General features: G+C 42.2%; 1 protein-coding gene across 1 annotated transcript in view; it reads left to right on the top strand.

Moving 5' to 3' along the window:
• Positions 1-14,516, top strand: part of LOC122806265 (mitogen-activated protein kinase 13-like) — a 713,780-nt gene that overhangs the window by 428,507 nt on the left and 270,757 nt on the right. The window contains exon 6 of the mRNA XM_044076536.1: positions 3,064-3,111. Coding sequence (XP_043932471.1) covers positions 3,064-3,111 — 48 coding nt within the window. The remainder of the gene's footprint in view (positions 1-3,063; positions 3,112-14,516) is intronic.

Raw genomic sequence — 14,516 nt, 5'->3', positions numbered from 1 at the left:
TTATTTGGTAAAAAACACTGTTATTGCTTTTACTGTATTTACTTTATGATTTGCTGTTGTGGCCCAGGTCTTGACTGAAAAGGGTCAATAGAACAGCCCACCTACCTGATACCAAATGAAAATAAAAATAAAAAAAATAAATGTGACACCATGTCTTCAGTGTAGCATATGTGGCAGTGTACAGTATCACTTGATCCTGTAGGACCAAATTACCACTTTACCATGTCACTGTACGCTAACTATACCAAGTCTAACACTGTACCCTATAACTGTATCCTAACTATGCCATATGAGGCTCTGTGTCTTATCAGTGTACTGTAATTGTATCATGTGTGGCATTGCACAGTATCACAGTTCCCTAACTATACCAAATGCATCACACTACCCTAAGTATACCGGATGTGACTGGTATTGCACTCTATGCCATCTATCCAGGTGTGTCCTTTAGTGACCACACAAACACCCATCTCTGCTGTACCCTAACTGTACCATATGTGACATGGAATACTGTCATTTTATCATATTTGTAATGGATTTTAATCTATACCATCTCACAATCACTGTATCCTGACTTCACCATATGCAACACAGAACCACTGGCTCATGATCGTTGCATCTTTTTTGTACCATATGTGACATTGTATCCTAATATTTTGTAATTGCAGCACATGGCATACTACACTATTTTTATATCCTATTTGTACCACATGCAGTTATGTACCCTATCACTGTATTGTGACTTTATCAGATGTGACACTGTACAGTATTACTGTAACTAATGTATTATATTTAACAGTACATAGTATCACTGCACCCTAACTGTACCACATATAGCACTGTCATATAGTGTTACTTTAGCATATGTGGTACTTTGCTGTGTCACCATACCATTTTTATACCAAATGTGGTACTGTGTTCCATCACTGTGCCACTTTTGTACCAAATGTGACACTTTACTCCACTGGTGTACCCTGTTTCTATCAGCTGACATTGTACCCTACTTCTGTAACTTGATATACTATATGAGGAACTGTATTGCATCACTGCATCATAACTATGACACGTGGTAGTGTAGCCTGTGTACCTCTTGTGGTACCATAGTATTGCTGTATGGTGTGCGGCACTTTACCATATTATTATACCATGTGTGGCATGTAACCCTATCATTTCGTAGCCTGACTATGCCAATTGTGGCTGTACCTATCACTGTACCAGGACAGAGCTGTATTTGGTACTGTCCTGTTATTAATATTTCATAAGCGTACCATGTATAGCAGTGTCATCATACTGTATACAACACAATACTCTTCCATTTTAAATCCCTGTACCTTATCACTGACACTGTGCCCTGTACCTTATCACTGACACTGTGTCCTGTCATAGTGCCCGAAGTATGCCATGTGTGACGGTGTACTCTAAATGTAAGAGTTGTACTCTGTCCTATCACCACATCCTTTTTGCACCCAAATTGACACCACCCCATCACTGTACCTTATTTGTACTGTTTAGCATGTACATTGTTTTTGTCATAACTGCACCACTTATGACACACTATCCTTATAGTAATGTAAGTTGCATTGCTGCCTACCAGTGTTCATTAATAGTGTTAGATGTGGTGTTGTACCCTGTATATACCACATCCTTTACTGTAACTCTGTCATATGTCAGTGTACCATAACACTGTATTTCAGCTGTACCCTGTCACTGTAACTGTAACCATGCTACATCTGACACTGTACCCTAACAGTACCAAATGAGATAATGTACCCTTTCTGTAGTATTGTACCCCACCACTATATCATAATCTGTCTGCTTTGTTTAGTTGAATCTCATTTCACTGAATTTCATTTCACCCTGACCACGTCGCTGAAAACTCAAATTACTGAAAATTCATTTCACTGTATCTCATTTCACTGAACTGTAGTTAGTATATATGACGCTGTGTAGAGTACTGTAAGGCAAGTAAAATGTATATGCCCTTTTCCCCACTGTAGTGCGATCCTGGAGTGGTGTATATAGTTGGGGGGTGTACCCCCCACTTAGAGTACATATTGTCTTCTGGAGAGAGTTGGTCATTGGTGGTTTAACTTTGCATGTCTGCTGTTTCAAATGTATTGTTTTGAAGTTTTTGGTAAAATACAATATAAAACAAACAAGGTGGGAGGTTATGCCCCCACACCCTCATAACTCTGTATACTAACTCCATGATAGCACTACAGTAGGGAAAATGCATATACCTTTTACTTATCTTACAGTACTCTACACAGTGTCGTATGTACTAAATTCAGTTCAGTGAAATGAGATTCAGTGAAATGAGTTTTCAGCAATGTGGTCGGGCTGAAATGAAAGTCAGTGAAATGTGATTCGACGAAACAAAGTAGACCTATCATAAGTGTGTTCATTGTGACACTGCACTATGTTGTACATGAAGTGTACTATGTGTCACTTTGCTCTCACTGTACACTGACTGTTACTATATGTGCTACCCAGCCTATTACTGTACCATATTTAGCACTGCACCCTGTTATACTAACCTAACCATACTAAATATGACACAGTGCTGTCAGTAAATATTATTTATCCCTGTGCTGTAGCTGTATTATATGTAGCACTCTGTCATATCTTTGTATCATAGGTGCCAATGTATTTAGCAAAATAATTGTACTATATATGGTACTGTACTATATGTGTATGTCATTTGGCAGTGTATGTCATCTATACCATGTGTAGCAGTATACTAGCTATGTACCTTTGTACCATCTGTGGGAAAGTACCAATCTTGTGTCATACCCTGTTCTGGTAGAGTGCATCCTTCTTATCCTATGGCATCCCACTGTTCTGCTTCAGTATCACCTCTCCTTTTCCTGTTGTACTATTACATTTCTGTCAGAACTACCTGGTTTTCTTCCTTTCTCTGTTCCCATTAAGCCTCCTCTTTCTTTGCGATACCATTGGAATTTATAGAAATGAAAGGTCGTTTGTGCTGCTGAACTCCATGCTTATCATGTAGAAGTCATGGTGATCAGAACAGTTGTAATTTGCAATAATCTCTGTTTTTTGCAGGATCTGAAGCCTGGAAATCTGGCTGTGAATGAAGACTGTGAGCTCAAGGTGAGCCATTCCCCTCTCTCTGCTCATTTCACTTTGTTCTGTATGCAAAGTCTTCTGTTTTGTTATCTGTTCAGATTCATAAAGAAGCAGGAAAGCATTGGTAAGGACGTTGAATCATGCTGCATATTGCTTCATTTGATGCTTGTTGGAGGAATATGTAGGTTTCACGATTGTGATAAGTGTATGTACTTTTAGGCGTGAAATCTTTCTTTTGTACTCTAGCTGTATCATATGTAGTTGTATGAACAATCAATAAGAGAAGTAAATGCTTTTTAGGTACATACCTGAAAAAGAGGGGCAAGACAGGGCTGGCCAGGCTGAGCAAAAAAATGAAGGGGTATCCCAGAAGTTTGAAGATAAAGCACAAGGACTTGATGGGTTTCTCCTCAGAATACTCAGAAATCTGGCAGTGACAAAGTCAGCAGATGAGTGACTGGTGCAGAAGAAATGTAGTACTGGAAGGTATCAGTTATGTCATCCTTTTGGGGAGGCAGAAAACATCTGGGGAGCTACAGCACTGTTAGCTTTACAGCAATGGCAAGAAGTCTGAAGATCTGCAGGATGGAAACTACCTTGGGCACCCAGCCAGAAGGAGCTGTCAGTCAGACATGATCACGATTTATGACAGAATGTTACAGGTGAGTATCAGTCGACATAGTGTGCCTGGACTTCAGCAAGGCCTTTGACTCTCTTCCAGATTTAAAGCTGATAGGAAAATGGTATGGGTTTGGGGATAAGACCAAGACTGAGTAATCGGATCGCTCCATAGTTAAATGGTAGGACACTGAGTTGTGGTAAGAGGGGTAATGTGAGGAATTAGGGAAATAACTAAAGGAGCATCTCCTAGGTCTGTCCTGGCTCTAGTGTTCTTCATTTGACTTCTCAGATGTCTCTACAGGCATAGAGAACACAATTAGTCTCCTTGCAGATAGTACAGAAGATAAGTACAACACTGGATAATGAGAAAAAGACCACGAAAGGGTTTGGAAAGACTAAACAAGCAGACAAGAAAGGTGGCAGCTGTGATGCAGTGCAAAACTATTGCAGGTACTTCACTTGGGTCACAACAACCCTGGTCTGACGTGTCATCTAGGAGAAGCTGTGACCACAGAGCAGGAAAAGGCTCTGGGGTGTTGACTGCACACAAACGGAACCACTGGGAACAGAATGAGAGAGTGGTGGCAGAAGCCAACAGAATATTGAGATGTATCATCAGGGAGATAGATTCCAGAAGTAAAGAGGTAATGTTTCTATTGCATGACCGTGGTCAGGGCAGACCTTTAGTCCTGCCTACTACAGTCTACTAGAAAGATCCGTATGTTGGAGGAAAAGGAATGTGACCAGAGGCTAGACGAGATATCTTCTCACTTGTTACCAGAAGATGAAGGGGAGATGTCATACTGGAAAACAAGATCTTACCAGCAATTTTTAAGAGGTCCTCCTGAATAGGAAATACAAAGGAAGAAAGAGTGACACGGGTAGATTTTAGGGGCTAACTATTTCTGGGGTCACTGAAAGTGCTTTCACAGATTCATATTGACTGCTAAAGGAAATTTCAGTAAGTGACAATACTGCAGATGGAATCACTGTCTTTCAGTAAACCTGTATTTTGTAGCAACAGTACTGAAAACAGCATGGTTACTGACCCATGCGCCTTGCCATCATTACTGACCCCTGCGCCTTACCATCATTGTCCTAAACAGCAGAGTTACTGACCCATGCGCCTTACCATCATTGCCTAACAAGCATGGTTACTGACCCATGAGCCTTGCTATCATTGTCCTAAACAGCATGGTTACGGACCCATGCGCCTTACCATCATTGTCCTAAACAGCATGGTTACTGACCCATGTGCCTTACGATCATTGCCTAACAAGCATGGTTACTGACCCATGAGCCTTGCTATCATTGTCCTAAACAGCATGGTTACTGACCCATGCGCCTTACCATCATTGTCCTAAACAGCATGGTTACTGACCCATGTGCCTTACGATCATTGCCTAACAAGCATGTTTTCTGACCCATGCGCCTTACCATCATTGTCCTAAACAGCATGGTTACTGACCTATGCGCCTTACCATCATTGTCCTAAACAGCATGGTTACTGACCTATGCGCCTTACCATCATTGCCTAACGAGCATGGTTACTGACCCATGCGCCTTACCATCATTGTTCTAAACAGCATGGTTACTGACCCATGCGCCTTACCATCATTGCTCTAAACAGCATGGTTCCTGACCCATGCGCCTTGCCATCATTGCCCTAAACAGCATGGTTACTGACCCATGCGCTTTACCATCATTGCCCTAAATAGCATGGTTAGTGACTCATGTGCCTTAACATATTTGCTGTAAACAGCATGCTTACTGACCCATGCACCTTGCCATCATTGCCGTAAACAGCATTGTTACTTACACATGCGCCTTACCATCATTGCCCTAAACAGCATGGTTACTGATCCATGCACCTTACCATCATTGCCCTAAACAGCATGGTTACTGACCCATGCGCCTTACCATCATTGCCCTAAACAGCATGGTTAGTGACTCATGTGCCTTACCATCATTGCTGTAAACAGCATGCTTACTGACGCATGCGCCTTGCCATCATTGCCCTAAACAGCATGGTTACTGACCCGTGCACCTTACCATCATTGCCCTAACAAGCATAATTACTGACTGAATTGCACTATTTGTTCTCACTAGTTTTATTATTGACCCTTGCCCCCAACTCTTTTTTTCACCAACATGTTTACTAAGTCACATATCCCACTGTTATTGTCCTCACCAGTTTGATTATTGTCCCATGTGCCATGCTGTGCTATTATCTTTACTAGTGTAGATAACCCACCTCAATGTCTTCACCAGCATAGTTACTGAGTCATGTACCGCACTGTCATTGTCCACACCAGTATGGTTACTGATCCATTCACCCCCATTGTCTTTACCCTCATGAGTGTGGTTACTGACCAGTTCATCCCCACTGTCACCAGCGTGGTTACAGAGTCTTGTACCCCACTGTCATTGTCCACACCAGTATGGCTCCTGATCCATTCACCCCCATTGTCATTACCCTCATGAGTGTGGTTACTGACCAATTCATCTCCACTGTCACCAACATGGTTACTGACACGTGCTGTGTCACCATTGCCCATATTAGTATAGTTACTGATCCATGCACCTCACTCTCTGGGTCTTCACTAATGTGGTTATTGAGTCATGTACCTCACTGTTGCCTTCACCAGTATTGTAACTCATGTACCGCAGTCTGTGTCACCACCTGTGTAGTTATCATGCCCTGTAGTAAGAGTACCCCCAGCAGCATGGTTACTGACTCATGTATCCTCCTTTCAGTGACCTCACTTGCTGGGCTACTGATGGATGTAATCTACTGGAATTTCCCTTGCTAGTCTGGTTACTGATCCATGCAGTGCTGTAACAGTGCCCTCAGCAGCATGTTTACTTACCTGTGTTCCCTTCTATCCTTGTTTTCATTAGTATGGCTACTGACGTGGGTACCCCACTGTCAGTGTCCTGGCCAGCATGACTGCTGCCTTCTTATCACAGAATTCCTATTCATGTGCTCTGCTGCATACCAGTACATTTTAGTAATGCTCCTGTCACATCTGTTTACCAGTAAGGTTTATATTTGCACACTGCTTTATTACCTTCCTGCATATACTGCCTGCAGTAAGCGTGCCTATGTTTTTCATTCCCTGACCACTGCTATGAATGCCTTCACCACTGTGGCTTCTCGCCCCTGTATTCCTCAACCAGCACTCTGAGCAGCTTCGATCTGATGATGCAATCCACTACCAGTGTTCTGACTAGTATGGCTTCTTGTCTGTGCACTGTGTGTTGTCACCAACATGGCTACCAAGCTACAGTTTTTTTTCCTTAGTCCTGAACATTATGGTTGCCATTCTCCCCTCAGGTGGGATTCCAGTTCACACCTGATATAGCCAGTGCAGCTTGGTTTGTGCACAGTTGTCACTGTACTGTCAATTCCTTCACGGCATAACTCTGAATCTGTGCACGTCTACTTGTATCTTTACCTGCATGGTTTCCATTGTCTGCATACCATTACCAGTACTCTGACCACCTTCTCAGATTATTCATGATGTCCTTTATGCATCTTATCTAGGCAGAATGCTGTCTGGTAGTTAGTGAAACAAGTTTGAGTACAGAGCAGCAGCCCTTCCTGCTAAAGTACTTGTTATATGCAGGCTTTGTATGCACTCCTTCAGGCTGGAGCCCTTCCTACTGCCTTACTGAGAGTTTCAAGCTGCACTACTAGGGAGAAGACTGACCCCCCTAAAAGAGTAACTATTAGTGCTTATCATAACAGTTACTGCAGCAGTAACATGTCTAACACATGGAGACAAAGACTGATCCCCCAAAAGATTAACTGTTCGTGCTTCTCATAACAATTACTGCAGCAGTAACCTGTCTAACACATGGAGTCAAAGACTGATCCCCTCATAACGATTACTGCAGCAGTAACATGTCTAACACATGGAGTCAGACACAGATGGATACATGTTCTTCTGGTTTGATTTCTGAAGCTGTTGAATGTGTAGAACAGGGCTAGTTTCTTGACTGTATTGAAGATGCAAACTGGAAACTCAAGATGTTCATCGTGTTACCCTGCTGCAGTCATCACACCAGGGTTATCCTGTCACCAGGCGTTCCCGCAGTCGGCCGGATTTCCAAAGTCTTGGTCAGACGTCGGTTGTTGTCACCTCATCCCTGACGTCAGTACGCCAGGGGTACATATATTGCAACTGACGCCATTTTCTTCAGTCTTTCTTGCCGCGCAGTGCCCGAAGCAGAAGCAGTTCGCAAGTGCCGGTCGGCAGACTCCTGAGATTTTCGAATTCGTATTTCAGACCGAAGTCTTCTATAAAGCTAAGTACCCCGTTGGGGAAACTTTTCTTGCCTCAGACCGATGTCAGAAAAAGTTAACAATTGTATTTCTTGTGGGAAGCAAATACCTCATAAGGATTTTCATTCTTATTGCATACCTTGCCTAGGCCCTGATCACGACGTCACTTCTTGTCGTTTTTGTGCTAGATTTAATAAATGTACTATTAAAAGACGATTTGATTTCGCACAACACTTTTTTGGTAGAAAATTTAACTATATCATGCCGTCGGAGCTAACGACTACCAGCGTGCACAAAAAGCGCAGGGACAAGGACCGACAGCCCAGGCCTAAACCCGATTCCGAGGCCTCGGTTGATCCGGTCTCTGGTTCTCCGGTTATCAGTGAGGCTCCAACGCAGCCTCTGACTACCGCAGTTCTGGAACCCGAGACCGCTACAGATATTTTGTCGGAATGTACTAGGCCGACACAGCCTTTTACTTCAGGTCCTACCGACGATTTACCTTCCAAGGACGTCGGTACTTCTGAAACGCCATCGGTTTCTGAAGGCGTTTTTAGACCGACTACTCTTACAGTCAAAACGTTTTCCAAGTCGAAGACTCCTAAATCGAAAAACGCTTCACTCCAGTCTCCTGTTCAAGGCCCAATGCCTAAGAAACAGATGCTCAAAATGGCAGAAGATTTGATTTCTCTTATCAGGGGTTCACAGCCTCCTCCTGACAAAAGGCCTAGACAAGAGAAAGATTCTGCTTCCTCTGAACAATTGTCTATTTCTTCGGATTCCTCTGAGGACCCCAAGACTATTCCTTCTCTCCTTATGAAGATTCTGATGCTGAGGAATCTATTCCGTCAGCTTCCCCTCCAGAAGATTAGTCTTTTGGGGAAACTTTACACACTGAGGGAACATTTTCACTGGGAAGGTCAGGATTACTCTGATTCCAAGAAAAGGCTGAGAGAGTTTATTTTACTCCCCCAACACAGACCTCTAGCCAGCCCTCCTGTTTTGGATATTGTGGATGATGTCTACTTAGAATCCAGTTTCAACCCTGACTCTCTTCCTCCTGCCCCGGCCAAGTCTGACAGATACTACAGAGTACCTGATTCCCACAAATTCCTTTACAAAAGCCCAGTAGCTGACCCAGAGACCATCTCCCAGGGTCCCAGGGGGGCTAAGACTTCCATGGCTAAAAATCCAGTACCTTCTGAAAGGGATTTAAGAGCACTAGACAGATGGGGGAAAAAGGTTTACACCTCAGCCACTTTAGCTATGAGAGCACTAAACTGTCAATTTCATATGCTTAAGTATCAGCAATTTCTGATCTCTCAGTTAAAACAAAAGATAACCACCTTACCTCAACAATCTGAAATGAAAGAAGTACAGGATTTGTTGCACGCCACTGAGCAGGTGGGCAAACATACCTTACAATGTGGGTTTGATTCTTTAGAGGCCTCCTGCAGAGCAGCTGTCACTGGATCAGTTATACGTAAGCATGCCTGGTTAAAAGAACAAAGTCTGCCTGATCATGTTAAAGCAAAACTATAGATGCTCCCTTACAGCAGGATGTTCTTTTTGGTGTTAAAGCAGAAGAAGTTTTAAAGAAAATGGAAGATAAGGCGAAATCAATGCAGACAGTCAAAGATTTTCTACAAGTACAACCCCCTCACTTCAGCAGAAACTGGCCAACAAAAAATTGGTCCTTTCCAGCCACTGACAGGCCTCAGAGGGGTAAATACAGGTGCCCAAGGGGCAGAGGACAACCACAAGCTCAGTATAAGCCTCGCCAATGGGGCACTCCAACCCAGAAGGGAGGAGAAGACAGGTCTCAACCCACCAGAAGGCAAACTCAATGACTTGCACCTCAGCTGGCCAAACAAAGCTCTTTTGTCAGCCCCCTTGGGGGGAAAACTAGCACTATTTGCAGACAACTGGCACATGGTCACAAAGGACAAATGGGTTCTAGACCTAATTTTACGAGGATACAGATTCCACTTTCACACCTTGCCAGTAAAAAGAGGAATGCCAAACCTGCCACAAAATCAAAGGGCAGAGGCTCAAAAACAAATTACAGCTCTCATGGCCATGAGAGCCATTCAAAGGGTACCAAACTCAAGAGCAAGGCCAAGGATTTTACTCAAGACTCTTCCTAGTACCCAGGAAAGAAAATGCTTGGAGACCAATTCTAGACCTTTCAATTCTAAACACTTACAAGTTCCCAAATTCAAGATGCTAACACTACAGCAGCTACTTCCCATGTTGGGCAAGGAAGCATGGCTGGTAACGTTGGACCTCAAGGAGGCATACCTGCATGTCCCTATCAGACAAAGTTGCAGAAGATAACTTCATTGCAGGTTCAACCCATTATCAATTCTCTGCACTGCCCTTTGGCTTATCTACTGCGCCCAGAGTATTAACAAAATGCCTGGCACCAGTAATTGCATACTGCAGACAAAGAGGATTTCAAATATATCCATATCTGGACGACTGCCTCATCCAAGCAGAAAGAAAAGACATTCTCTTACAACATCTGGCTTTTGTGAAGCATCTACTAAATTGTCTGGGGTACACAGTAAACGAAAAGAAGTCAAAACTAGTACCCTCACAAAAAATGACATTCCTGGGTGCCAGCTTGGACACAATGGCCCAGAAGGCTTATCTTACACCAGACAAGCAATTACAACTGACTCAATATTTCAAGACAATGGCAACAAAGACCCAATTAACTGCAAGAAAAATTCTGCAGGCTTTGGGCTTCATGGCATCTTGCATTCTGATAATACCATTTGCAAAACTGCATATGAGGAAATTACAGTGGTACCTAAAAAGCGTATGGTCTCAACACAGCCACAGCTTGGACACAGTGATATCTCTCATTCCCTGCCTTCAACAGGAATTTCTATGGTGGGCACAGGCATGTCACCTCAACAAGGGTCAGCCTTTCATCTTGCCCTCACCCAGGCAAACTATCACAACAGATGCTTCAGACTATGCCTGGGGGGCACACATGGCAGGACAATGCATTCAAGGCCTATGGACTGCAGAACAAAGAAAACTGCACATAAACCAAAAAGAGATGCTAGCTGTACAGAAAGCTCTGACAGCCTTCAAGGATCTACTACAGCCAGGACAACTTGCAATAAAGACAGACAACACCACAGTAATGTGGTACATAAACAAACAAGGGGGCACACATTCCTACCCTCTTTGCAGGCAAGCAATAATCTTATGGAACACTGCTCTGGCCTACCAAGTTCAGTTGCAGGCTCAATTCCTGCCAGGACAGAAAAACACTTTGGCAGATGACCTAAGCAGAAACATCAAAGATCCCCAAGAATGGAAACTAGACCCGCAAATATTTACAATGATAACTCAAAGATGGGGTCTACCAAATATAGACCTGTTTGCCAGTCCTCAAAACTACCAGCTGACAAAATTTTGTACAAGGACATTCCACCATCAAGCTTGGAAAGTGGACGCTCTCTCCTTCAGTTGGAAAAACCTGACAGCATATGCCTTTCCTCCATTACCTCTTCTCACAAAGGTTCTTTTGAAGGTCAAAAAGGAAAAACCTCGACTGATTCTCATAGCCCCAGACTGGCCACGCCAGCACTGAAACCCGCTATTGAAGAATATGGCTCACAGCCCACCATGGATATTGCCTCAAATTCCAGATTTACTCACGCAGCAAGACAAGCAGATTCTACACAGCCAGATCAAAACCTTAAACCTGGCTGCATGGCAAATCAATTAAGCATCCCACCAGCCCCTCTTTCACAGGCAGTACTGGATGTTATTCTAGAGGCCAGGAGGCCAAGCACCAGGAAGGCTTACTCGGACAAATGGAAAAGGTTTTGTGCTTGGAACCAAGCTAAAGGCCAAGACACAACTCAGCCTCATATGCCTCACATTCTGCAGTATTTAGCTGAGATGTTGCATAAAGGACTTTCCTTCTCCTCTATTAAAATCCATGCTTCAGCTATTTCAGCTCACTACGACACTAATCCACCTTTATTTTCCAATCCTCTTCTAAGGCAGTTCCTCAGAGGGGCAAAAAACATTAGACCACCTAGAAGAGCCCCTACACCAACATGGGACCTCAATTTTGTTCTGGAAAAACTAACGCTACCTCCCTTTGAACCAGCTTTTTCTGCAGACCTTCAGTTCCTATCCTGGAAGACTGCCCTGCTCCTGGCAATAACTTCTGCTAGGAGAGTCTCAGAATTACAGGCACTTATGGCAGTTGAACCTTTCCTCATTTTCCATCAAGACAGAGTTTCTCTACGAACTAATCCTTCCTTCATGCCTAAGGTGGTTTCCAGTGTAGCTTTAAATCAAACCATCTACCTACCCACTTTCTTCCCCAATCCACAGAACAAAGGTGAGCGACTCCTGCATTCCTTGGACATTCAAAGGCAACTTCGTTACTACTTGGATAAAACTAAGGCTTTCAGAAAAACTGACCAGCTCTTTGTTTCCTATGCTACAGCTTCTCAAGGGAGGGCCATATCCAAGCAAACCATTTCTAAATGGATAGGCCATTGCATACGATTCTGCTATATCCATCATGGGAAACCAGTTCCTCTTACCATTAGGTCCCACTCTACCAGGGCAACAGCAACCTCTACTGCCTTTCTCAGTGGGGTTCCTACCAAGGAAATTTTAGAAGCTGCAACTTGGAGTTCTGTACACACCATCACCAAACACTATCGCTTACCTCTTTATTGTAAATCCAGGGCAGGCTTTGCCGCTGCAGTTCTGCAGGGCCTCATTGCCTCCTCTAACCCTCTATGATGCCTCCACCCTACCTTAGCTTTGGGACTCAACCCAAGTGTCATGACTGCAGCAGGGTAACAAGAACATAGTACAGTTTTGTACCTACCATAAATGTAGATGTTCGAGTGTTCACCCTGCTGCAGTCCAGGTTACCCTCCCTCCAGCCCCTCTGATCTACTGGCTAAATCTTTGCTATGCCTTTCTGATGTATTTGCTTATAGCTGAAGGGATTTTGTGTTTTTGTACAGTGTTCACACCTTTTGGTACTAATTTGCCACCTGTGCCCCCATTTATGCCAACTATATTATGTCCTATTGGGAGCATAGATATGTTTTTACTAGTACTTATAGTCATTGTATAAAATTATATAACCGGTATTTGAATGATATATTTATTGCTTGGGAAGGTGGAAGCGATGAATTGGAAGCCTTTATAAGGTATATTAACAGCACAGTAGATTTTCTTAAATTTACACATGAATTTAGTGCTGAAACAGTAACATACCTAGATTTTAGATTTACTGTGGACAGAATTAATCGATGTTTGAGATCCAATATTCATCGAAAAAACACTTTTTCTAACTCCTATCTCCAATATGATAGCTGGCATCCTCAAAATCAAAAAAGAGCAATTGTGAAAGGGCAAATGGTGAGGGCGGCCTGTATGGTTAGTGACCATCAGGAATCTTTGGATGAAATTAATTACATGGTCAGTATGTTTAGAAGTAGTAGTAAGGTGTTATCAAATTCATTATTATACATCACCACTTTTAATGATGATGTGGAATGGCTTGTATGGATGGTCAAGAAAAACTGGGCATCCTTAGATGTACGAACAAAAATGGGGGGGTCCCTCAATTTGTGTTTAGAAAAGATCAATCTTTGAAAAAAATCTTGGAAAAAGGACCTCCTTCTAAGTCAATTTTAAGTGGTAGAAAGTTAGGGAATTTTGAATGTGGGATATGTTCCACTTGTCAATATATATTACATACAGACACTTACATTAAGATCAATAATTATTCTATATCTATCACAGGTCACTTTGATTGCTACGCTCAAAATATAGTATATGTGGCTAAGTGTCAGAAGTGCCCAGTATTTTATGTGGGAAAAACATCTAGGTATTTTAGAGAGAAAATTAGTGAGCATATACTTGATATTGGGCATTTTAAGTCTACTAATGCCCTAGCTAGGCATATTATTGCCAATAATGAACACCGTTTTAAATTTTGTGTGATTCAACATATCAAGAATGACGTTCAAGGTAGGACATTAGATGTCCACTTGGACATATGTGAATTAAAGTGGCAATTAAGATTGGATGCCCAAAACTATCCTGGTACAACTGTGTAAGTTGAAACTCATTTTAGGAAGAAATTAATGGATTTTATAAGGGTTTGTAAAGTGATGGATTAACATGTATTTTTCTGGTTTGACTGTGTGAAAATATATATATATATATATATATATATATATATATATATATATATATATATATATATATACACACACACACACACACACACACACACACGTATACATTTATTTATTTATTTATTTATACATTACATGGTTTTATTATGTATTTATATACATGTTCTGGTAATTTATATCACAAGATGTTTTATTCCCACATTTAACACACACATAATGGTTTGTTACTTTTATAGAAATTATTCATTTTAAAATTTATAGTGATATTTCTTTAAATGGTCTATTCACTGATTGACTAAATGAATCATTAAGTGAAT

Source organism: Protopterus annectens, chromosome 7.part0, assembly GCF_019279795.1.
Source record: "Protopterus annectens isolate FY-2018-M chromosome 7.part0, PAN1.0, whole genome shotgun sequence".
NCBI lineage: Eukaryota > Metazoa > Chordata > Ceratodontiformes > Protopteridae > Protopterus > Protopterus annectens.
This window is presented reverse-complemented; position numbering and strand designations above follow the sequence as displayed.